The sequence below is a fragment of the Haemaphysalis longicornis genome, unplaced genomic scaffold, assembly GCF_048455015.1.
Source record: "Haemaphysalis longicornis isolate Haplotype H1 unplaced genomic scaffold, Haemaphysalis longicornis Haplotype H1 scaffold_1, whole genome shotgun sequence".
Taxonomy (NCBI): Eukaryota; Metazoa; Arthropoda; class Arachnida; order Ixodida; family Ixodidae; genus Haemaphysalis; species Haemaphysalis longicornis.
The window spans coordinates 130,170,873-130,196,419 of record NW_027526203.1 but is presented as its reverse complement, the minus strand read 5'-3'; the positions used below and the strand labels follow the sequence as shown (position 1 = coordinate 130,196,419).

At 49.1% G+C, this 25,547-nt stretch overlaps 1 protein-coding gene across 1 annotated transcript; it reads right to left on the bottom strand.

The window, feature by feature from the left end:
* Positions 1-635: 635 nt before the first annotated feature.
* LOC144179992 (serine/threonine-protein kinase Nek7-like) lies at positions 636-24,016 on the bottom strand. The gene is made up of 8 exons (XM_077708407.1): positions 23,435-24,016; positions 23,309-23,371; positions 12,397-12,507; positions 12,215-12,323; positions 11,383-11,490; positions 9,683-9,777; positions 8,030-8,143; positions 636-989 (listed from the first exon to the last, which is right to left on the bottom strand). Exons 1-8 carry the CDS (start codon positions 23,606-23,608, stop codon positions 870-872), a joined length of 894 nt encoding a protein of 297 aa, XP_077564533.1. The 5' UTR covers positions 23,609-24,016; the 3' UTR covers positions 636-869.
* Positions 24,017-25,547: the final 1,531 nt, after the last annotated feature.

Here is a 25,547-nt window from a genome sequence, read left to right as displayed (position 1 = left end):
CAGGTGTTAAATGACTGCAATTAACAAAAACCCGCTACATTTTTTATTCACATTATGGAAGGGGCAGCTTCAAGGTTCCCTGATGTTTGTAGAGCATCTACCTCCAGGCTCTGTGCACACTGGTTTGGACTAAATGCCTGTATTTTTGGCAATTACACGTTGAAATCAAAATGATGCAGAGACGAGTCATTGACCATGAATGTGCCACTTTCTCGCTAAAGCTCAAGCTGAATCACTGCAATATGCCTGGACAGCACAGATTCTCTCCGAAAAACCATTATTCACTAGGAGCTGTTTGGACCAAGAATTGTGCAGAACCTCTACAGAGGCAGTGCGTGGGTTACATTTTGGTGCCAAATGTATTTTGTGAATAAAGTTTTACAGACGGGCTCAGGAAAAAAAAAAAAAAAAAAAAAAAACTCCAATGACAACAGAATCGAGGTGTTCCTACTGCACAGTGGATACACTGTGTTGATTCAGGGGACAAAACAGGCGATCCAGAGGGCCCCACGCATGCAGAGTTGAAAGCATAAAGCAACAGCAACAATACACCATGCAGTGCCCGACTGAATGAACCAATTTCCTAAAAAACTCACTTCTACAGCATAGCTTGGTCATCGACAACGAGAAAAAGCTTCATAAAGTAAATGCTTTATTAAAAACCGTTAAGAAAATACACACCATTAGGCTCTTGAAGCAGAACGGCTGAACAAATGCAACTTCTCCGGGGAAATGCACGATAATGCGCCAAGCTCACGGCTGCTGCTCATCATTCCGGCTAGTGCAGCAAGTGCGGCCCCGACCTTTTTGTCACGCTGGGTGTCCGGCAAGGGCACCGTGCTGGGGCACCACGAAGGGCAGAGAAGGGCTCAGCTGCTGTGGAGGGCTGACCACCGCTGACACATGTGGCTGGCCACTGCACTGGCGTAGACCGCGTCGCGCCGCTTCATGGGGTCCGGGTCCATGCAGACAGCAACCAGGGCACGCAGCTGCCAACACACAACAGGCGGCCATCGTTATTTGCTCACCCAATCGTCCCCGTCACTCGCGTACCAACAGCCTTGTGATCACGCCCAACGAGGGAGGACGTGAATGTGCCCCATTCGCTTTTACACGACACTGCCCAGAGCTACAGTGCTAGCACGCTCGCTGCACTGCGTCCTCACAAAGCTTGCGCACCGGCCTTCTTGCACAGCCTTTCCTCCGCTCACCGAAGGAATCGATGCTGTGGCAAAAAGGCCTTGGCTGAACGTTGAGACCAACTTGCGCCACAAGTTCCAAGTTTTACTGAATTTCAGCTATTTTGACTCTGACTCAAATTATTTGCACATTTCTGAAACCAGCACAAACCATGGCTCCCGAACCCTTTCCTGCATAAACTGCAAGTTCACATAAGCAGGTAGGAGTGAGGGTGCAGGCGAACAGAACGACGACGTGCTTGAGAGTGCACCTCTGTCTTGTTGCTGCGTTAAGGCAACAATGGAACAAAAGTTGCAACACGGTGAAGTTTTGCGTCAGACTGAGAAAGCCCTGTACCGAGACGTTCGGCAATGATGCAATGTTCAAGTGGCACAAAGAGAAGACGCCCCCGAAAAGCAACAGTCTGGGTGCCCATTGACAGAGGGCCTGCGAGAGAGCGGAGGGTCGCGGCCTTCCGGTCCCTGCGTGGGAGCGACCCGCGACTGTCACGGACTCCCCTTGACAGGGGCGGTCCAAGGCAGTTCCTCAGGACCTGAATAAAGTTCTTTGTCTGTCTGTCTGATGACTGCAAGGGCATTCGTTCCCCAAGGGACAGCGGCAAGTGCAAGTGTCTGCGCGGAAGCCATTCAGCGGCTGAGACGGCGCTTGCTGCATGCGTCAAGAGACTGCAACACCACGGGTTCTGACTCCGACAACACTCGCTTGCACATGTCACTTGCTGTCAAGGGATTCACCCCGCGCACGCACACAAGCACACACACTTTTTCCAGTCACCATATAGCCTCGACCAAAGGGCAACAACGAAGGTGCTTGCGCTTGACGAGATTCCAGAAAAGGACTCGTGAGACAGCTACAAACGATGTAGAACTCTTTGGGCTCGCTGCGTCGACGACCGCTGTCAAGAACACTAGGCATACTAAACGATTGTGCCGAAGGATATACTCAGCCTCCTTACTTTTAGGATGGACCCTGTGGTTCTGGCAGCAACCAAAACAAGGAGAGCCTGACTCATCACGGTATGCACAAAGAGCATTTGAGCAGAGATTGCACTGTCCAGCCAGCACATGCCCATTGGCATGACACGCAAGCACTACTTTTCCTGTCCCCAAAAACAGCAGGCTGGCAGACAACGCACCGTGCCCATGTTACCACGCACCTGCCCTCACCGCAACTGGTCGCGCGTCATGTGACACACGCGACAGGGCTCAAAAACTGTCACAGCACACCATTCATTTGGGTCTCCCTTCAACTTAGCCACAAAAAAAAAGGGGGGGGGGGGGCATGGAGACAAAACACAAGTTTGTCCACATAGCAATGAATGCAAGCTTGGTTCATTAGAAACACTGCTTGGTCCCACATAAAAACGATACACCTCCCGTTGCAAACACTAAACAGACATTCTGGATACTATCAAAGAGAACAGATGAAGCAGTGGCAAGTCCTCAGCCACTTTCTGGCCACGTCCCTACAACGTCCAGACTCTTGTTTATGCAACTGGCAGCCGGTGGCCAAAGCCACCGCCAAGAAAGGTGGAAGGGCAATTGTGGTGAGCCCTCTATCTCCGTTTGCGTTTTCCTTGCCGCGCCCGTACAAAGTCTTCCAATTTGAACAAAAGATAAAAACTTTCTTTTTATAACAGTGCCTTTCAGTGCATGTATTATTTCTGTTGCCTTTTTTGTTCATGATATGCACGTCTTCTTCGTACCCCTGCCTTTGCCAATTTTTTTATACTTTTTACATTTGATACATTTGCTTTGAATTGTCTTTTTAGTTGTGCATGAGCAGTGCATAGGCATTCAATTGTTTTTGTTCACACTGGAAACTGCACAGTGCTTTGTTTCCTGCTGCTTGCTTTTTGTTACCCTTGCGGCCGATGTACCGCACGAATAGGCGGCAAGTTTTCATTTTCCCGAGGGGAGGGGGGGCTGAACTTTATATACAGGATGTTTCAGCTAACTTTAGCCAGAGTTTAATAAAAATATGTTGATACACTGTAAGACGACACGACCAAATGCATGTTGCTCACTTTTGTATGTAGTGTCTCACAATTTTTTTGTATTTTGCTTTGCTTAATTAGATAATTATTCAGTTTTAATTAGCCAACTTTTAAACCAACGAAGCTAGGAAAAAAAATCCCAATTAGAAAGTTGCAGAGCGGTTTGCAAAACGTCCGAATAAACAAGTTCCGCATTTCTATTTATTAAGTATTAGTGTTTTTCATCTTACTGAAGATTCCCGCAGAATACAAAAAAAAAACATCACGTGACACGCCGGCTTGTGCGTCTTTATTGCAGTGCTCCCAAACGTTCCACGCACAAACAGTCATAGGCGCGCTGCCGCTTAAAAGGCAACAGGGCAGCAACATAGGTGTTGGCTGTGCCATTTATGCCCGTGATGTGCTTCTCTCGCAACCGTTCGTCACAGCGGTAAGCAGATGCAGCGGTTATCGCTCATGCTGCCGGAAGCAACAGGTTCATCAACTGCCCTACCGCTTTTTAAGCGGCTGCGCGTGCACACGTACACACACACACATACATACACACACGCAGTCTACAACACCAAAGGAGGAATGGGGGGAGGGAGGGGGGGTAGGGTTAGGCATTTTTTTTTACTACGGGTAGTGAAATTAACATTTTTTAAATTCACATAAGAAAGAAAGGAAGAAAAACGTGCGTCCACAGTGAGGACTGAACCCATGCCTTTCGATTTGATGCCTTGCCAATTTCGTATTTTTCTTCCTTTCTTCCTTTCTTATGTAAACTTAAAAATGTTCTTTTCACTAATCGTAGTAAAAAAAAAAAGCCTAACCATACCGCTATGCCTCCTTTGGCATTGTAGACTGCCGACCTATCTTTCTGCATTTTCTCAACGAGACCCCCCCCCCCCACACACACACACATGCACATGGGGTTGCCACCTGCCTGGTTTTGGACCGGTCCGACCGTTTTTTTTTTTTTTAATAGCAGGCTGGTTGCTGGTCCATACTTAAAACCAGCCGTCATTGGCCAGTTTTTCAGCCATCGTGCTGTGATTATATGTTTTGGTGTTTTATAAGCATCAATTCAATAACTAAGATGTTAAATATGTGTCGACAAGCTGCGCAAAGACACATGAGCAGAGAAAATACGTGGGCGAGCGCGCTGCCCGAGATGAAGGGGGACCTAAGGGAGGAGCAAAACAACGAAATGCTGCCGCCGCAGCCAGCCATTGCGGTTACTTTTCAGTGAAGCACATACAGAGCAATAACCAAGCTCTCAATCACTTTCAGTGCAAATGTTATGTTGATTCCTTTCTAAGAAAACACTACAATAAATGGCACTGCATGTCAAAAACATGGCGTCTTTTTTTTTTCAACACAAATTAAACATTGTATACAGTTAAACCTCGATATAACGAAGTCGTACTTGGGGCCGCAAATTTCGTTAAATCGAGAATTTCGTAAAATCGAGGTTTCGATTTTACAGTTCATTTAACCAGTGTTTGGGGTTTTAACACTTTGGCCCTCGCCAGGCAACAACTGCTATGTAGTTACCTCTCCAATTAAAGCGAAATTTGTACTAAAACTGGCCGCGAAAATTGTGTGAATTAAGAGTTTCAACACTTGGGCAATGGAATTCGGATAGCCGACGGTAGTTCATGTGTCATCGTAAAACCGGTGCTTTTTCCGCAACGCCTCATTAAATATGATAGCAGACTAGGTTTCCACTTTTTCTTTTTTCATTTCGGTCACTACTAAATGCCGCTGTTAGTCAATTGAACCCGCGTCCATGTCCCGTGAACTTCACCCCGCCGAGGTGCTCGTTCGAAGTTACGCCTCTTTTCGTCCATTCAGTGGTAGGCTTAGGCGCGGCGGGCCAATAGCGGAAGGCTGCTATGAAACTTTCGAAAGACTTTTTTCATGTACAAGGGCTCCGCAGTATGGGCGCGTGATTCAACCACAACACTCGAGATAAAACCATGATTGCGAGTTGAGCGGAGTACACGCGGACCGCTTCACTGTGTGGAGCAGCGCTTACGTGATCCGGAAAGCGGAAAGCTTACATTAAAAATCATCCGGCCAAATTCGATTAAAGGGACACTGAAGTGATATGTAAACATTGCGGGATTACTAGCGCAAATTGTAGTCCGGAGTCCCCAGGGCCATGTTTCGACCACTCTAGGCGCGTTTACGCGATTTTATTTAGTAGAAAAACTAATTCGAAAACGCTGTCCTCCTCTCTTTACGCTCGCCCATTTTCTGTGGCGTTTTCGTGTGACGTCAGGAGGGGATGAGCTGGCAATTGGCTGCGCCACGGCTGCGCTACTGCACGGCTCCCCGGCCGACAGAGTCAGTCGGCCCAGCGTTTCGTCCGCCGGCCGCCGACGGGTCGTCGCAATCAAGGAGGTTAAAAAAAATTGCTTGGTCGCAATTCGTTCGCTTAGTTGAAACGAAGCCAGGACACGTTTGTGAATGGAAGAATGTGCCTTTCTTTACTTGGTTTGTTTGTACACTGTATCTAGCTCCAAGTCAAGGTCGCTTCACACAAGCGCTGCACATGCGACGCTTCGCTGACTGGTACGCCAGTAGGAAAATATAAGGCCTCTTGAAGGCGGGAGAAGAGTCAGCGAAGTCAATATAGGTACTAAGCAAATAAAATCAACTGATATTTTTACCGTACAGCGTAAAACTAGGGCGCGGGAAGCACTTTTTTGCGCTGGGCGAACAAGCACAGCGGTCAGCAGCACGACTACGCATCTGCGAACGCTTTTCCGTCTACGAAATGCAATTGCTAGACGTGAGCTACTGTGGAAACTCGGGCGACGCTTACTGCACGATCGCAGTACAACAAATAGTCACCTAAGCGGCTTGAAATGCCAAAACTAAATAAAAGTGTAAACCGATTGTACAATATATACCCTATATTAGCAAGGCCTTCGCGTCCGGCTCCGTGGCCTAGCGGTCTGGGGCGCTCGGAATTCACCGCAAATCTTTTGCGAGTCACGAGTTCGAATCCCCGTGGGTACGTGCTTTTTTTTTTTTTTTTTGTAAGTTAACTTTTTTGTTTTTTGCCGATGTTTTCTATATTGAGTTCACCTTTTTTGGGGCCGCAACGTTCATGGCTACACGAACTAGTTCACAAAATGCGCGCAGGCTGGCACTGGCGCGCTAGCGAGTTCTCGTTGGCGTGCTGTTGCCATAAGCACCGACTGCTTGCAGGCAGTGGGCACAGGCCAGAATGAACAGACCCTTGGCCTGGTGCGAACACGCTTTTTACGATACAGGCATGAGGGAGGCAAGCTCAAAATATGGGGGAAAAGCGCATGACATTTGGGCGTCTGCGGGTACGCGGAGGGCGTTCATGCACTGCGTAGGTCTCGGCTAGTGAATGCTACGACTACAAGCCGTCCTGGGAGGCTTTTCTTGTGCATTTTACAGCCGACAACATGGCAGAAGCGCGGTACGATGATTACTGAGATATTGAGAATGCCCATCCAACAAAGCCATTGGTTATGTTTTACAGAACCGAAACCGAAACTTGTGTGATTGCTAACCTTGGGCATCGTCCAATCACGGCGCCCCTCCTCTCAACGTCACAGCCTTAGTTGGTGCGGCCGCCGCAAACCGCGCATGGTAGTTTTTCTTCTTTCGCGCTTTGTAAAATAATTACCGATTTGTCAACCGGATAAACGATGAAAAGTGTGCTAATTTGTGCCAGTTTACGCAGTGCAAGCAAAAACGGGAGCTTGACAAATTCACTTCAGTGTCCCTTTAAGCAATTACTTTTATGCCCACTGAGCCCTTACGAAACTGATTTCTCCGCACCGCAGCTGTCTAATGAACGCTGGTGAAACGAAGATGACCACGTTCAAAGAGAGCAATTTATTGCCACCAGCACTCGATGTTCAAGCCGTAGTGAAGAAGTCCGTAAGCAGTGCTTGGCGTTTCTTTACCAGGGCGGGCTTTACGTGACGCTCGTATGCTGACAGCGCTAACAAGGTCTTAAACATTCGTGTGCACCTGCGTGCCTCCGCAGAACATCGATGGCATCCATCACACTTCGGTGGCTGTCAGTTTCACCGAGCTTCCTCAGGCTCTTGTTCGGAACACTTTTCTTTCTCTTGGAGTGCTCATGCTGCTTACAAGACTCACCTAACGATGCACGAACAAAATATTAATTTGGTTATCAGCGAGCACAACCTAGCGCAGCAGCACCGTGAGCAATGACGCGTAGAAAAAAAAAAGCTTGAAGTAGGCTTCGGTAGCCTAAGCATAGAGGGCGCTGGCGCAGGCAACGATGGAGACGTCAAAATAGTGGGTGCACTATTAAACCGTCTATGACCGCTAGCGGTTTGTGCAGCTTCGTTCTTCGCTTTTAATTGTTGTTAACCGTAGATTTCACCGCTTTTCTTTCATTTTAGCCTTCAAGAGTCAATTTGAGTACTGAATTTTTTCAATGTAGGGCCTGAGAGGCAAAATAAAACGTGCCTCGACCGGAATTTCGTTCTTCCTTTCTTGCCGTGACTTCGTTAAATCGAAAGCGCCGCACAAAATTACTTCGTAAAATCGAGACAAAAATACATGCATTTAGCAAAATTTTGTTAGAAAACTTGAAAAAATTCGTTATATCGCGAATTTCGTTAAATCGAGGTTCGTTATATCGAGGTTCAACTGTATATACCACGCCCCCCGCCCTTTCCACCGAAGGCCCGTTTTCTTGTTTTTTTTTTTCGGGGAAAGGTGGCCACCCTACACACACACACACACCTATCCCCGACTCTTGTTCCGCGACAGTTCCTTCCCGAAAGCGTGCTGGCCAGCTGCTCACAACAAGCACTTGTGAAAACCCACCTCGTCCGAGTAGAGGTTGCTTGGAATAGGGGGGAATTCACTGCTCACAATCTTCTTCAGGAGGGAGAACAGGTTCCTGGCATCATTGGCGAACGGAGAGTGCAATGCGGCCATCTGCAAGCACAAAGCGATACGAGCAGACCTCTAAAGCACCAGCGGTGGAACAGCAGCAGCAGCACCTAGGTTTCCCCACTCATCTCAGCTCTGGCGGTCAGGCACAGCGGACGGCACGTTGAGTCTGCTGGGACTCAGTCGCTGTGGATCCCCCCCCTTCTGCACGTGTCCACAAGTGCCCAGAATGATCGTACGTGCTGAACGTTAGTGCTCCTGAAGACTGGCCATCCACTTTCAGCTTGGCCATTGCGTTAGTCCCACACTCTTTCTGAGAAATCCTCTCACACCGAGACCTCTGTGCCTTTTAGTGTGCCCCTGCAAGAAAGGATTTGCAGTGAAATCAAAAGCTTTGCGAACAAATGGCCAGGGGCTGCAGGGGTAGCTGGCTCTCCGTATCCTTTCCAAAGATTTTACAGCAATAACAAGTTTTCACGAAGAGGCAGTTACCTTTCCTTGTATTGAGTTGACATCTTCCGATGCTGTCACCCCAAAAAATTACTCCTCTTCCCAAACTGTCCACCTCAGCTGCAAATTCTAGCATTCCCCGATTCATGCCCAGGCAGTTTCTTTCATACTTGGCAGTTTCTTTCATACTCCATACAAGGCTCTAGCTGACTGATTTCATCTTCCATAGCAGCCATGGTTGCATGAATAGTGGACACCATGCACATAAGTTGCTTCTGTTTGGCTGCAAGTTCCTTGAGGGGCTGTTCCTGCTGCTTCTCTCACAATTTTCGTCACCATGGCCTTGGTTGACTCGGATTCAGACAGAGTCTGAGAATGGTCCTGGATTCAGTTCCGCCTTGACAGGCGTTCTGTAATTGCTTGTCGCACTTTTATCCCACTTAGCCCAACTGCATACAGTATTAAATACAGTAAAAGCTGGTTAATTCGAACTCGAAGGGGAGCATAAAATTGTTCGAGTTAAACAGAGTATGAATTAGCAGGTGGGCGCTAGAATGAACGGACATCACGCCACACTGTGTGGGCGGAACATAAAGAAGCCACACCTCTGGACTCGTTATCGTGAATTAGGCGCTACTACACGTTTGTGGCAGGTGATTTTGCAAATATTGTTCATGGAGCTCGTACAGCGAACAAACACCGTACGAACGAAGCAAAGTGAAGCAGTGTAGTGTGCGCGCTACGCTGTTTTTTTTTTGTTTGTTTGTTTCATTGTTTTGCATCTCTAATAAATTTTGTTTGGTCTGGATTTGCAACACATTGTAATCACTCTGTGCTGATTTCCTCTGCAAGGAGCATTGGTAACCAGGGGATCCAGGTTCGAATTAACCGTACTGGATACCGGCGGGTTCGAATTACCGGGAGTTTTCCCCCAATTGAAATATACAGGGCTGTGCCGGGACGAAAGAGTCAGTTTGAATTAACCTAGTTCGAATTCACAAGCTTTTACTGCAGTTATTTTCATTCACTCTGATCCTCGCTCGGCCCGTGCCAGTGTCGACCTGGAGATCGGGCAGCGAGATCGGGCCCCCGTGTTGCACCCGGCTCGGCTGCCACCCGAAGAGGGGCTCTTACCTCGTACAGCAGGCAGCCGGCCGACCAGACGTCGGAGCTGTACTCGTAGTCCTGCTCCATCACCCGCTCAGGTGACATGTAGTACGGCGTCCCCACTGCAAGCCACAACACACTCCTGTACTGCACACATGGCGGGCTCTCGACGCCATTTCTGGAACACTTTTGCTAGCACACACCAAGGGCCGTTCAATTGGCAGCCCGCCATCAACTGGGCAGGGGTATTTGTGCCCCATCGTTGTCTTTCTCAAAGGTTCCCTGTACCCGCAAAAAGTGTGAAAGATCCTCAACGTCGCTTCAGCTTTGCTGTGAGCAGTTTTCAGCTGTTTCGTTGTATTCAACAGCCTTTTTCACCTAAAAGCGTTCTGTCAAAAGACAGCACCGAGATGGGGACAGTGAAAGGCTTGTAACAACTGAATGCCGGTCATTGTGCCAGGCAACGAAAATATTGGGGGGCAACAGGGCAGCGGTGCCTTGGCACTGTCTTCTTTGCCAGGATGTTGCCACAGAACCGCCCAGTTTAAGGCCATTATTTTTCGTGAAAAAGGTAAACACATTGAAAAAACAAAAACAATATTTAGTTTTGAATGTGTATTGTGTGGAGATTGTAGCCAGTTTTAAAGCCTCAGTTTTTACCGAACACATGCAAGTCGTAAACAAACTGTAGAGAGTAACACGATTGCTTTACTGAAATTGTGTCCCATTTCCAATGCAAACAAAGCTACTCATTTATCACTCGCTGTCCCTGTTGTACGTAAACTGTTGTCTTCTTGTTTGGGGCACAACAATGGTCACAACTACTTCCAAAATATCTAGGTTACATAATAAAGCTGTTCGAATTATATCCAACACTGCAGCCGACCACCCAACCAGTTCTATGCTCTAATCCTTCAGCTCAGTGTGAACAGTTACTATAATTACCGTTTATGCAAGGCATGGGTTGCTGAACGAAACAGGAAAACATTTATTCTTCGAACTACGTCCAACCTAACAGTTAAAGAACATTCCTGCAACCATTTATTCTTCGAACTATGTCCAACCTAACAGTTAAAAGAACATTATTGCAACACAAGGTGACCCGAGTATTGGACTCTTTGACCAGAACAAATTATGGTGACCAACTGATGCAAAACATTGCCCTGAAACTTTTGAATGTCTTTTAATGAAGAGTGGTATTGTTGTTGATCAACTTGCATTGAAACTTGTGCTTCGTTTATATGTACAGCATAGTGTTCATGCACCATCCGAATTGTCACTAATAATGTGCCGTTTTTTAACTGCCAGCTTTATCTTTTTTTTTTCTCGTTTCCGCCGCGTGATTTTGTAATTCCCCATATAAGTGTTGTGCAGATGTTTGTAGCATGCAACTTTTTGTTTTCTCTGATATATGTAGGTTTGCTTGAATTATGTATGATTTCACTCCAAGCATGAGAATTCGAACTGCTTAGTTTGCGATGGAAGTACCCTCTGATTTCTTTCTCTCTTTTTTTTTTGTCACCCTTTTGCAACCATCCTGACTGAGGCACTTTGTTTTATGTAAACGGGACAGGCATTGGCCATGCAGTGTGTTGCGTTTCTATCCTGAAGTGATAATAAATGAACTTCTTGCACCTACAACCGCTTGCCCACAAAGATAACTTTTGCATTTTTTCTTTTTTCCCGGGTGAAAGAAATCGGAGTGAGTTAGAAGATACGGTACTTGCCTAGAGACCTTGCCGCGACGCTCTTGGGGCTGAAGAAGCGTGCCAGGCCTAGGTCTCCCAGCTTGACCATCTTATCGCGCGTGATGAACACGTTCGAAGGCTTGACGTCTGCAAAGGCGAGCACCACCCTCGTGACCACACGGCACCACACTCGGTGGAAGTCACCAAGCACGCATCCCTCTGACCTCGGGGTTAAGCAGCAACTCTTAAACACGGTTGTAACTGGGAGACAGAGCAGCCCAGTGTCCGCGGCAAGCACTGGTACACTCAAAAAAGCTGCGTGTAAGGGTGCCTCTCAGAGTTAAACTGTCACACCTGCAAGAAAACAGCACAGGCAACGGGACTAAGCACTTCCTTAGGCCCATCGACTGCGCTGTTTTCTTGGAGTTACATTAAACCAACAAGCCTTTCAGCAAACCCTTCTGCTACGCCTGCCCTGAGCAGCAGTATATGCCGTCAGCACCATGATAGAAGGTGCATAATAGACGACAAAGAAAGAGACCAGCGCTCCGAACAAACTCAGCTCTTTGCTTCCACATCAGAACAGATGGCAAAAAAAAAAATGTGGGTGCGAAAAGAGGCATGCCTGGCTGTACATTTGTCGTAAGTAATTATGAAATTCCTCGTTTGCAGGGCAGCCCCCGCAGGACGAACTGGAAGGCGTGTTAATGGCCGACTAAGAAAACACGCTCCAGCTGTGCCTTGCAGTTTTTTTAGGCAGACCATAGGGTCAACGCTTTCGCTGCAGTTTACCTCTAAGCGTTCATTTAAGGCACCCATGCAGGGAGCACTGCACAGCAAACGGGGGAGGAAGAAGAGAAAGGCGCTCCACCTCTGTGCATTATCCTGTTCATGTGCATGTGCTTGAGCGCCGCACACACTTGCGAGAAGTACCTCCAGATTGTCGGCTCGGGGATCAGCTTGCCCTGCTGCCCGAAACCCTGCAGCGGGGGAGACAGCGCTGTCAGCACGGGGCAGGCTCCGAAACTTCTGGGACGGCCGGCAGACACTTGCCTGTATGAGCTGGGCCAGGTCACCGCCATCTGCCAGCTCCAGGACAATGTTCAGCTCGTCCTTCTCGACAAAGGACACGTAGTACTTGACGATGTGCGGGTGCTGCAGCTTCTGCAGAGGAGAAGCAGTAGTTCAGGGCATAGTGCATTTGAGGCATAGCAGCCTGGTCTGGTTGCCACGCACAAGTGCTTCCACGTAAAAGCCCACAGGCTAAAGCGGGCTAGCACGACGGACCACCAGGCACAGTAATATTTTGATCATTTAACGACCTTCTCATAAGGAACCACCAGTTTATCTCTTAGCAATACAACCGGGAGACAAAAAACTTGTAAGAAGAAAAATTCACGCCACTTCTTTGCATAGCTGGGACACTCGGGGAGTGCACCTGCGCATCTCACACACTGGGGGAGCAAACAAAAAGGACCGAGTGAAGCGTGTGTGCCCGCTTCTCAGGCGGCCTCTACACACCTTTCTTTATGCCCACAGCTAGGCCACTCTCTTGGGTGGCCTTTAACCAGGCTTGTTTCCTCCGTGGTCTGTCCATTCATACGACCACTTTTTCAATACTGACACTTGTAGTCACCTCCTGCAATCCTGGTACGATAAATGGGTTACCACAATCGCAGGTTGCTTTCTTTGAGCTTTGCCTGTTCATTGCCGTCAATTTCTACATGGCTTGGTATCCAGCTTTTATACCAAGCCATGTAGAAATTGACGGCAATGAACAGGCAAAGCTCAAAGAAAGCAACCTGCGATTGTGATTTTTGCCGCAGGCCATGAGTCGGCTGGAACTTGCAGAAGAAGCTGACATTGTGGGGTCATTTTCATCATATAGAGGTTCTAGTGCACCAAGAGAGTTGGAAAAAAAAATCGCACATCTCCACGCCGTGAACGATGCCGAGGGTGCGAAGCACTGGGACGCAAGTTGTGTATTGCTTGTGTGATGAGCATCACCGTCCGTGCGTGCTGATGCACACACGTACGAGTTTTAAATGATTTTGAGGTGCAGTAAATGCACTGTAAATGACAAGCGCCACACGAAAGACAATTCGTGTCCCAGTACTTCGCACCCTTGGCATCGTTCACGGCGTCTTTTTCCGCGAATTATCGTTAGATAGTTTAGGGTTTTTGCTTTCTTTTTGAGTTTTCTACCCTTTGATATTCGCGCTCTTTGCTACTGCAGTTACCGGCGCTCTCCCCAGATGGCGTGCGGATGGTACTACAGTGTGCGCCGCCCTCGACAGATGGCGTACAATGCTGTGCTCACGTAAAGCCCCTTGTGCACGGACATTGCCAGACATCGGCACGGAAATTGCGAGGTCTTGAAGGGCTTCGCCCTTAAAAGGTCACCTGCAGTGTTCTTTCAGCACATAGTTTGTTTAAAGCAAGCTGTGTGGCACATAGTTCTGCGGTGAAGACACTAGCGTCATGTCCAACGCCATTACATTATGACTAATGAGGCCCCATTGCAGCTGCCCCCGCCCCAGTGCCTTCCTCCCTTGGAACGATCTGTGATTTAGGCAGGAAAGGCAGCATTCCTGGACTAGAGATTTAAGAACTCTTGTTGCAGTAGTTCCTTTGTAGTGTTGTGCTCATTACATTTGAGCAATGAAAGATCACACAGCTGTTAGCGGTATTCCCATGGAACATAAGTGGCTCTATAGGTGACCACTGTGTTTGCAACCATGTGAAAGAAAGAGCCTTCATTAAAGTTCAGTATCTAAAGTACATTGTCGGAATAGTCTGGGGCTTGGTGTAAAGAGCTTCACAACGGAATTCCCAAAACAACCGTCAACAGGGGTGGGCAGTGCAGGATGAAATTCGCAATATGAACGTGCTTCCAAGGAGTGTTATCCATTTGTGCAGTCACCATTGATTGGTTTCTGCACACGGGGTTTGTATTGGAGACATTTGGAAAACTCGTGTGAATATTCAACGGCCCAAGTGATGAACGGGGTCGAGAGCTGAATCCACCAAGTTTTGTTTCCTATGCGTGTCCCCGCAATGGGTATTCGTATTCCACCAGGGAATCTGCCAGAAGGCTCAGGAACTGCGACTTTTGCAGCTTCTAAAAGCTGTGAAATTATTAAGTCGCAAGCTTCATCCGCACTCACATCCTGCATCCCACGCAAGATTCATCAAGCGGCCAGTCAGCCTCCTCCAGCTCCCACCTTTTGTGCGCTTCGATAGAGCAAGTGGAGTTTGTTGAGTTTACCGCGGCAAAGGGCATGGCGGGAAATACCGTGCACTCTGACAAGTACAGAAGAAGAAGAGGACGATGAAGTGGCCAGGCAGCGGGGACTGCGCGTGATCACGGAAACATAGGAAGCAGAAGTCTTTCAATCTGGCAGCAAGGGTGTCGGTCTTTTCTGTCTCTACATTTTGGTGCCGTAAACCCGCGAGCAGGCCAGCATCCTTCGCACCGACACCGTTCCGAGGATGGAGAAGCTACGCAGGCGTCAAGGGATTCTTTGTGGTTCCACCACCAGACTTCTGTCTGCGGCCAGCAAGATCCTCGTGGATGGCACTCAACCGTCATCATCAGACCTTCAGGAAATCATCGACGGGCTTCGAGAAAAGGACTCCACTCTCGTTGAGCTGGATGACCAGATCGCCAACTCTCCTGACAGTGAGGAGTTCGACGAAGAAGTCGCAGGCGACCTGGACTACCACGAGACGATCGGCAACACGGTTAGCAGGCTTTGGTCAGCACTGAACGCGCGTGCATTGACTGGTGCTGCGGTCATGGATGGCTACCCGCAGAGGCCGGTGGGGATTACCAACGTGTCTGCCAACGCTACCGGAGCTGCGCATTCAGATCTTGTTAGCCAAGTCCTCGCAGCTCATGGGAGGGCCCGAGCACAGAGTGTACGCGTCGCCTTGCCAAAACTTCAAATACCTGTCTTCAACGGTGAGAGCCACGAGTGGCAGGGCTCTTGGGAGCACTACGAGGTGACCATACAAACTCATCCCAATCTTACAGATATTGAAAAGTTTCAGTACCTGAAGACTTACTTGACCGGCCCTGCGAAGCGCGCAATCAAAGGGATATGCCTGACAGACGTTAATTACAAGATTGCCGTCAAGGTACTCACGGAGCGTTATGGCAGGAAAGATCTCCTCATCAACGATCACATAGACAGCCTGCTCTCCATCGAACCAATCGAGTCGTCGTCTCAAGTATCACGGCTGCGAGACCTCTACGAGCAGATCCAATTCAGGACCGGCTGTTTAGACAGGCCTGGCATGCCATCTGCTGAGTACGCGGTCGTTCTGCACTGGGTGCTGATGCGCTCGTTGCCGGAAGACCTGGCGATCCTCTACCATAAGTGCACGACGACGGACACGGCTGGAGCGCACTCTACAGCAGTATCCCGGCAGGATCAAGTAAAAGCAATCCTAAAGTTTCTGCAAGTGGAAGTTGAAAGCAGGAAAGAGAGTCGCATGTTACGCGAGAAACCTGAAACCTAACTCAAGAAGGCTGTCAGCAACCCACGTGACACCACCTCAGCTACCTTCAGCGCTAGCGCTGGCAGCAGGATCTTCATCGCCGGATGCCAATTCATCAATGCCTGGGAAGACTACGTGCCCCCTCTGCGACATTCCGGGACACGCGATGCGCGACTGCCAGGCCACAATACCAGCGGAGAAAAAGTACTGACGGCTCTCCAGAAAGTATTGCTGCTTGAAGTGTGGGAAGCAGGGCCACATTGCTCGCCATTGCCGAATGGCCGCATGGCTCAAGTGCAACCACTGGTCAGGATGACACATTTCGCGACTGCGCAATATCTGGAAGCGAGCAGCAACGCACATTCCGCGACCACCTACTTTTATCAGCGATGAAAACGAAGAGGCGGCAACACAACGAACTAGGCAGGTAACAACGACGCCTGCAAGCAGCACATATTTGTCACCGGTGTTGCTCCAAACCGCCACAGTGTGGGCGTGTGGAACCCGCGGCCAGGTGCCGGTACGGATACTTCTTGACACCGGCAGCCAACGGACTTTTGTCCGTCAAGACGTGTTGCAGCAGCTATCTCTGCCTTGTATTGCAGCGGAGGATTTGGGAGTGTTCACATTCGGCAAGTGCAGCCGCCCACGCCAGTATCAATGCCGAAGGGTCAAGCTCACGCTATGTGACCGTGTTGAATCGAAGGAACTCACTCTTCAAGCTCTGGAAGTGCCAGAGGTGTGTACTGTAAGGGGCCCTCCAATGGACGGTACCGTGATTACAATGCTGCGTGACCGTAATTTACCCTTAGCTGACGAGCCCCAAGAAGACCAACTTCAAAACTCGGCTGTCATTGTGTTAACCGGCTCAGACAATTACTGGAGAGTTGTAACCGGGCGTGCCTAGCGTTTATGACAAACTGTGCGCTGTAGAGACAATCTTCGGCTGGATCGTCCAGGGAACATACGATGACATCTGCCATCCTCTACCAGCACGCAACACCGCGGCAACTGCTCTGTTCCTGGCTTGCACTGATGACTGGCGCACCAAGTTCCGTCATGGGGGCCCATCGGAGATACAGCAGTTTGACGCACTAGGCATAAGCGATGCGCACGAGGATCCAGACGTCAACAAACACCTAGCGTTCATCCAGTTCCACCGTGCCGTACACCAGAGTGCCGACCGCTACAAGGTACCGCTCATAATTTAGGCACACCTGAGGTCTCGTTCTGCACCAACCAGACTGGAGCAGACGATAGACTAACAGGACAGCGACAGAGCTTCGAACACCAGCCAGGACTACTGCAGGAATATGATGCCGTCATCAGCGAGTACTTCACAGAAATGCCATGCGGTGAGAGTAGTACCGTCTGAAACCTCCTGGCAAACTGTCTGCTACCTACCCCATCATGCTGTAGTTCGCCGTGAAGCCATGACTAAGAAGGTCCGCGTAGCATTCGATGCAAGTGCTCACCGCACAACCTGGAAGTTCCCCGCCGAACGAGCTCCATGGTGGTGTGGTTCCTGGGAATGTGACATCTGAATAATCAAGAATGTGTTAAAGCACTGCCTTGGACGAAAAGGTCTCGGTTACGAAGAGCTACTCACGGTGCTGGATGAGGTAGAAGCGATTGCCAACTGTCGCCCTCTAGCGCGACTATGTGAGGACAGTAATACAACAGTGGCACTAACTCCATCACACTTCCTGATTGGCAAGCGCTCCGTGGGACTTCAAGTACGGACTACCGACTGTCTGCATAACTCCGCCGCACAACCTTTGCGACAGTGGGTGAAGTACCGAGGCAAGTTTGTGCACCGACTACAAAACACTGGAAGGAAGAGTACTTGCTTCTCCTCCACTCTGCCCATCACTGCCCCCCATCGTCATCGCCCCGACTATGCGTTGGCAACGTGGCGAGTGTCAAGGGCGACCACGTGCTGGCACTGCAATGGGAGTTAGGCAGAGTGGTCGAGGCGTCCCAAGGCAGAGACGGCATCGGTAGATGTTTCCCCGTCATCTTCTCAAACGGCCACCCAGTCCGACGGGCTGCACAGCGCTTATACCCTTTGGAGGCGAACGCCCACTGCTCGGCCCCGGGAGGATGTTGAGTTTACCGCGGCAAAGGGCATGGCAGGAAATACCGCCCGCTCTGACAAGTACAGAAGAAGAGGACAATGAAGCGGCCGGGCAGTGGGGACCGCGCATGATCACAAAAAGGAAGGAAGCAGAAGTCGTTCGATCTGGCAGCAAGGGTGTCGGTCTCTTCACTGTCTCTACAGAGATGATGTGGAATCCAAAAAGCTGGATAGTGGTCACTCTGCCAAAGGGACTTTAAACAATGATCCAGTGAAAAAAGGGCTTGGTGGTGGTGTTCCAAGGGAGATGTCTGCAGGTTAGTGAGAAAACACAATCACAACTTCCATTACTAAACAAATGCCACGTGGCTGCCAACACAGCCCACTCAATTACTCTGCCATGGGTGTCACTCTGAATGCTTCCCCACAGTATGTCTGAGCATCAAAATGTGCAAACAGGAAAGGTCCAGGTAAGTCATCAATAAGTCCGAATATACCATTCTGGGTTACTGGCGATGGTATTTTCAACAAATCATCGAGCAAACAGTGGGTTTGATGGTAGCAATTGGGTAATCGCTGTAGGTACTCCTCCTGTTGATACGAGCAAACCTATCCTGTCCTTACTGTAAAGATTGTGCTTTCTAAATACCAAGATAGTCGTTTTGAAGATACAGCAAAACCCTGGTTATATGTCCCTGTGTTTTCTGACAACCCGGGTTTTACAACGGACCAGTTGAGTCCATGCGAAGTTTCTGTTGAAACAATGCATTAAAAACCCCCGTTTTCCAACACAGTTTCATGCCTGGACTGCCTTATCCGACAAACCACGCGAAGCGCACAACTGACCGATGGACGAAATGAAAGTGCTGCAGGCCTGTTACGCTAACCTTGAACCCGCTCAATCGGTTCTTTCCGGCACAGCTTTCTTCGTCTCAGCTTTCATTTCTCTACCCTCCAGCTCCTCTGCACAATCGCTCTCCCCGTCTCCTCGCTGGGGTCTCCTTATGTTGAGCAGCGGTCGCGGGAGCTGTGTGCAGGTGTTCATTTTTCCCACTGAGCAGTGGGAGCCAACAAGGTTACGCTGACAGGCTTAGGCTTCCACGTGCGTTTGTCGTGATCATGTGTGCCATGTGTGAAAGTTCACTGGCTAGCAGAAATTGCGGAAGTGGACTGCAGTACAAAGTTTGTTTTAATACAGCGTGATTGGAATCTGCACTGCATTATTCTTTTTACCTTTACATTTTTTTAGTGATTTGGGCTTCCGAGCCTTGCGAAGCCTTATTTTATAGTTTACATTGAAGTTTCTTGCAAATTCGACACGCGAACTGTATTTACAGGCATAATTGTTGCTGTTCTGATTTTACGACGCCCACATTTTAGGACGCTTTTTCACGGTCCCGAGGAAGCCATATAATCTGGGTTCTACTATAAATGCTTTTCTTGTGGGCAGATTATAGATGGCTGAGTAATCACAGAAATTCGTGAATGTCATCCAAGATGTGCATGACAGCTTCAGTGTACAATTCGCACTATATTTAGATGAAGTAATTTCTGGCACTGCTTTTTTAAGCTGTCCGGGTGTGCGCTGTGAACGGGTGCTTATATCTCAGAGCCCAAATCACGGCCAGCTACACAGGGAGCTGATAGTTTTGTACCGTGGCCGCCACTGCCACGAGGCTCCTTTGAGGACAGCGACAAAGGCCACCAAAGTGGCACGACGTCGCGCGAGTGTTGAAAGGTTGGCGCCCAACCTACTGCCACCTGCCCCGAGCCACTGCCACCTTGCTAGACATGGAGGCAGTCATGGGGCCCCCTGTCCTCGACCACTGCCACCAGGGTATCACTGGCCGCAAGAGGTACATTGGCGGCAAATCGACCAGTCCCCTGGTTGCGATGTTGCGCCGCAGGCGGTGTGATGGGTGTTTGAGCTCCCACAGGCCGCTTCTTGGGGGGCAGGAGCAAGTAGTGTCACTGACACTGACATGGGTCGCCGCTTCCCACCTCCCAGTGAGCTGCTTGTCACACTACTTAATAGGTTTGTCGAGAATCCCAGAGGTGCATCGGACATACCCAAACTGGGAGTCGAAGGATATGTCAAATGTAGGAATGTAGCCTGTGAATGCCAGTACCAGGCTGTCAGACACACCTGCTGGAGTGTTGTGGGGCGGGTCACAGCCCTGCCCCTCAATTTTTTCTAGCCTTTACCTGTGCCAGCAGACTATGAAGACCAGCAAGAAGCAAGCATGCATTGCCACGAAATGCAAATTTGGTGGCACTTGAAAAAAAGCGCACTTCAGGACAGAGACGGCAGGGGTCTCGTAAGTGCACCGAAGCCTGCACGCTTCGTTGTTCATATTTCTTTTAACAGGTGTGGACGCAATTTTCTGGACCGCGCAAGTGATGGCAAAAATTACTCTTGCACACTCAGGAAGCAGGATGCCTGCTGTTGAGACTGATGCGGCCCGTACGCCCATCCTTGCACACTCGAAGGTGCGCGAATTTTCTCTTTCAGCAGCCATGCTCCAATTGTGATCAAAATGTTTCAGGAGGATGACTTGGCAGCATTCCTTTCGCCCCAATGACAAATCTGCCACAAGAAGGACTGCTTGCACACGTACGTTCGTCAGCTCTGATCAATCGTCCTTTAGAAAGTTTTTTTTTTTTTTTTAACGGTGGCCTGCGCTAAACCTTAGTTGTAATGACGAAGCGAAAAACAAAACAAAAAAAAATATCAGAGGAATTATTGCAAGTAACGACAGATCAGCAAACACATGCGCAACTGCCTCCGCTAACGGCACGTTCGTAATAATGTCATCGGGCTACGAATGCGCGACTCACATTCAAAGTGCAGCAGCCAAATGCGAGAAAATGTGCGCGCCTGCGATTGCAGAAGGACGAGCATGCGAGTCGTGTTGGTCTCGGCAGCAGAGTGCGTGGCCCCGCCTGTGCCTTTAGGTACTTGATGTGTTGTCTTGAGAAGTGTCCCATACCCCGTACACACACCCTTTAACACCCCCCCCCCCCCACACCCCCGCAGGAGGATACCGACACCCCCAAAAAAGATTCCACAACCACGAGCGCCCCACCCGGGGATTTATACACACACCCCCCAACATTCCAAGTGACAGAGGCCGACTGCCAATGATTGGAAACCCCATGGGTCCCCCTTGGCTTCCGAGCTATCGGACACCCATCGGCAACTCGACTGAAAGATTAACTCAGCGCCAAGCAAACGGCGACCGGAAGGAGCATCATATGGAAAGCCCATCGGAGGCCGAGCTTTAGCAGACCGATAAAAGCTGTTCTGGTCCAAGCCCATGCCATGTGCGTGGCGTGTGGAGACACGATGGTTAACGCGGTGAACAGGCAACAACGCAGCAAAAAGTAGTTACCTAAAGAGTCACAGCGCCGTGTTACCAAACAACACCTGCTCAAACTAGAGTGCAGCTTATTCAAAATAGTGTGCAAGATGGTGTTACACGTTCCGTACAAATTGGTCATTTGTATGTCCTAACGCAACGATGTCCGGCGAACTACTTGTGTACTGCGTGCCCTTGCGCGTTTCTTTTTTTTTCCGCAAGTGTGAAGGTGAACTGTCGCGTTGCTGCGACGGCCGCCTTTCTCTTGTGGATTGAAACCGCCGTAGTATTCCTCTAGGTGTCTGTGAGGTGTGCTTTAGTGTCGGTGGCTGTGTTTGAAGACCGGTGGAATAATGCCGTCTGCCTACTGCGGACGGCCACTGAAAACGTGAGTTCCCATTTCATTTTTCAGAGCGCGGTATGCGAGAGCTTGCGCTCAACCCCGCCTAAACTTCAGCTGTCGTTTATAATGGTTCGCGCGTTTGAGTGCTGCTTAGTGTTGTTGCCGCTTGCAAGCGTTCACATACACGTGCCCCTATTTGTGTGATGCCAGCTCTAGCTATCCTCTTTCCGGCTCCTTTGTGTTTCCCGAACAAGCGGCCGTGCTTCCACTGCAGGTTCACGACGTCCAGCATGCGTTGAAGCAAGACTCGTGTGCGGTATAAGAGTTACGGATGTATTAAGCTGGCGCTATTACACGTTAGCTCTAAATAAATCTTTTGTTTCATTATTTTCGTGAGCTACGTGGATATTGCCAGGCAACAAAGCAATTACACCATGCCGCTGTGCTTCCCCGTCGGTTCCGTTCGCTTCTGGAGCATCTGACGAGGAAGAAGTGAGCGACGGCAGTGTTTCATCTTCGAGAGAGAGTTTTAACAAGCTAAAAGTTTAGGCTGAATATTTTCACACGTGCGTGCATTAAGGATGGTGTTAGGAGCTGTAGTTAGTAAGCAGCGTGCATTTATTGTTGTAGTGAACAATTTTCTTTTACTTATTACACGCGCAACTATGTAGAAGTGCTTCCCGTGGACAAGTTGCAGATGCAGCAGAGAGAACAAGTCTTCCAAGCTGAGCAACAGTGCTGTTGAACTACATATTGGGATCTTGGCAGGCTGGCGAATTACCAAAGGAAAGGGTCTTGTTTTTATTTACTTGAATGCTTCTGTTTTGTAGGCATCTCAAGCAGCTAAATGAAGCATGGATCAGTTCGTGGTTCATGAGCATTTTCATTTTTTGTCTACTATTGTTCTTATTTTGCTTTCATGTTTGAGTTTTAAACAAACTTATTTCGTATTCTCGCCACTGTTAAGTCAGGTTTGTTGTTGCAAATTTGATATGCATAATAAAAAAAGTAAGCAAAAAGGTCTGCTGTGTTATGGTGTTCAATTGTTTTTGGGAAGTCACGTAATTGCTTCCCAAATTTGATGCGGTTAATTGTGCCTTGCGGCTTGATTTCCGATTTATACGTCATTCTAAATAAAATTATTTAATGCGTGCAGGTTAAATAATTTTCTGCATAATTGAACGTATAAAGACGAAATCACGCCGCGAGGCAACTCATAGGATAGGCAATGGCCATAAGGAGTGGCCAGAAAGCCAGAAACGCACATGAAAAGAGCATGGGGTTCACGCACAGGCATTATCACGGTAATATGCTTTCCCCAGCATTGTCAATATTGGCCTTCCAGAGCTTGGCCAATTGCTGGCTTGTCACCTTTCCCAAAAGCCAGCCAATAATGGGGACCGAGATATTGCCAAGCTCGGACGCACTGCCACTGATAATTTGCCATGCTTGGGCTTGGCACTTTCTGCTGCTTGGGATCCCCCCTAATACCCCCCCCCCCCCCCCCCCCCCCAAATCGAAATTGTGGATAAACCCCTACTCCGTACGCGACTTCAGCAACAAGCTCGATCCGCCGGCATGCATTTTTACAGCCCTAGGTTCTTCCACGAAAGGCACTGCACAAAGACAAATCCAGAAGCGAGTGTCACTGGCCGCTGTGGTATCGCCGACAGGCGTGTTCACCTGAAGAAGGGCCGTCTCCCTGATGCAGTCGGCCCTGGCCCTCTCATTCTGCATCCCTCGCACCTGCGGGCAAAGTGAGCGCCGGTGAGCTCGCAGGCGCGACGCGGGATCGCACGCAGCGTTCACCTGGACTCTCTTGAGGGCCACCAGGCTGCCGTCACCGGTGCATCTCGCCTTGTACACCACGCTGAAGCTGCCCTTGCCGATTTCGTGCACGAGCTCGAGCTGCTCCGGGAGGACGACGCCGCCCTCCGCTGGGCTGGCGAACGGCAGCACTCGCTGCGCGGCTACCTGGGCCATCTTGCGAGCAGGAACTGTTGCACCGGGCGGAACTTCTCATGGATCGTCTTTCTTGCCCATGTCAGCCTCCTTTCGCCGCAGCACAAACAACAAACGTGGGGGCGGCTACGCAGTACGGTAGTGGTACAGCCACATAGTACTGTCACGTACGACTGTCAAGCAGTGGCAACCGACGAACTGAATGCAAACCGCCTATTAACCACTGAATCCGAACCATTAACAAGCAAACGGACGCGTAAGCCCAACGCACGTTCTTCCACCGTGGCCCAACCGTTATCAGAATGGAGTCACCACACCGACCACACCAGAACTAGAATCGGTTAAACGATGAAATTGGTCACAGAACAGGGAGGATTTGGTGAAGAGCAATGCCCGGGGCCCCCGTCTGAGGCTGCCCCTATCCGCACTCCTAGCGCGGATAACTTTCAAAATTATCCGCCTGAAATTTCGTGTGCACTTCGCAAGGAGGTTAAAAAAAGCGTCCGGTGTGTTTTTATGGTAGTGTGTAAATTAACGACGTATGTTCAAATAAAACTCTTGTTTAAATATATTTCGCGTGAAATTAATGGCTTTGTAAAGTTCTCGCCACCGTTGTTATGGCAGCTGTGTAAGCAAATGGCGGCGCCCTGTTGTTACGCTATGGTAGTTACGCTAGGGTGGCTAGAATTACGCTACGAGTGCTCGGCAGGCGCGCTTGGTCAGTATCGCCAGAAATGTTTCTACAACCGCATGACACTTTCTTAAAGCTCTGACACTCCTCACCCTTCCATAAAATGAAGCAGCGCGTACCAGATCAACGCGCGAAACAGCGCGCTTTTCGGTAACGCCCATCGGTTCTCTTGAAACGTGATCGAGCTGCTAAACTGTTCAGACTCCCGCCGCGTCCGCGGCCTGTCGCTGGAACAAACAACCGATATTTCTTGGCTCGTCAGCCTGGGAAATGACACCGAGGCGTCCACTTCAGGCACGCGTAATCCGCTGCGCCTTGTCGGAAGCGGCTGTTGAGGAGTGGTGCGTCAAATGGTTTGGCCGGCACAAACACGTTCTGGATCGTCTAGAAAGTCCGAACGAAACGCACGAGGCACCACTGGCACCACCCTTCACATTTCGGCTGTGCAGTTCTGCGAGCGCGGGTTAGCAACTGTGTAATTTTGCCACTAACTCTGGCAAACTAATCAGCGCGTTTACACATTAGCGCACCCAAGATTTTTGTCAGAAGGGGGGGGGGGGGGGGGGGCTTGAAAGTTTGACAACAAATATAAAAGGACAAATATAAAGACAAATGTAAGTAATAAAAATAAATAACCATAAAGAATAAAATATATATAACTATAAGAGTAGCCGAGTTTTTGTTATTTTACGCGAAAAAATTACGCATTAAATCAGCCGCTATAACCTATACAATTCGCCTGAAGAAGGAATATAATAATGGATGCACCTTCACATAAAAAAAGAAGGTACGCGAAGCCTTTTGCCATCGCCCGAAGCCCCGGACCCAAGTTTTGAAGTAGAATTGGAAGGAAGGGATGACGGGAGATCAGGTTGGGGAGGAAATACAATTAAAGCATTCCTGAATGCCTTCTTCACTGACGAAGTCAAGCCAAGAGTAAAAAAGCACGTGCAGTCTCCTCGTGACGTTTATTTTTACAAAAATGCAGAAAGAAAAAACTTTGCAGTACAGTTGACTATTATCTTAATGACGAATATTGCCCCTTCTCTGCCGCTGCGGTAGCATATGGTGATCGGCAAGGAAGCAGTCCAGAAGTTTCAGTATTTTTAAGTTAACTGGTTTAATTTGCTAATAACATTGATAGACAATTAATACATACAAATTTCAAACAAATAAACGTATATACATGAAACGAGAAAATAGTTAAGGGAGTGTAGCAACAAAATTTGGGCAATAACTGCCGCTACGGTAGCATGTTGGTCGAGCGGT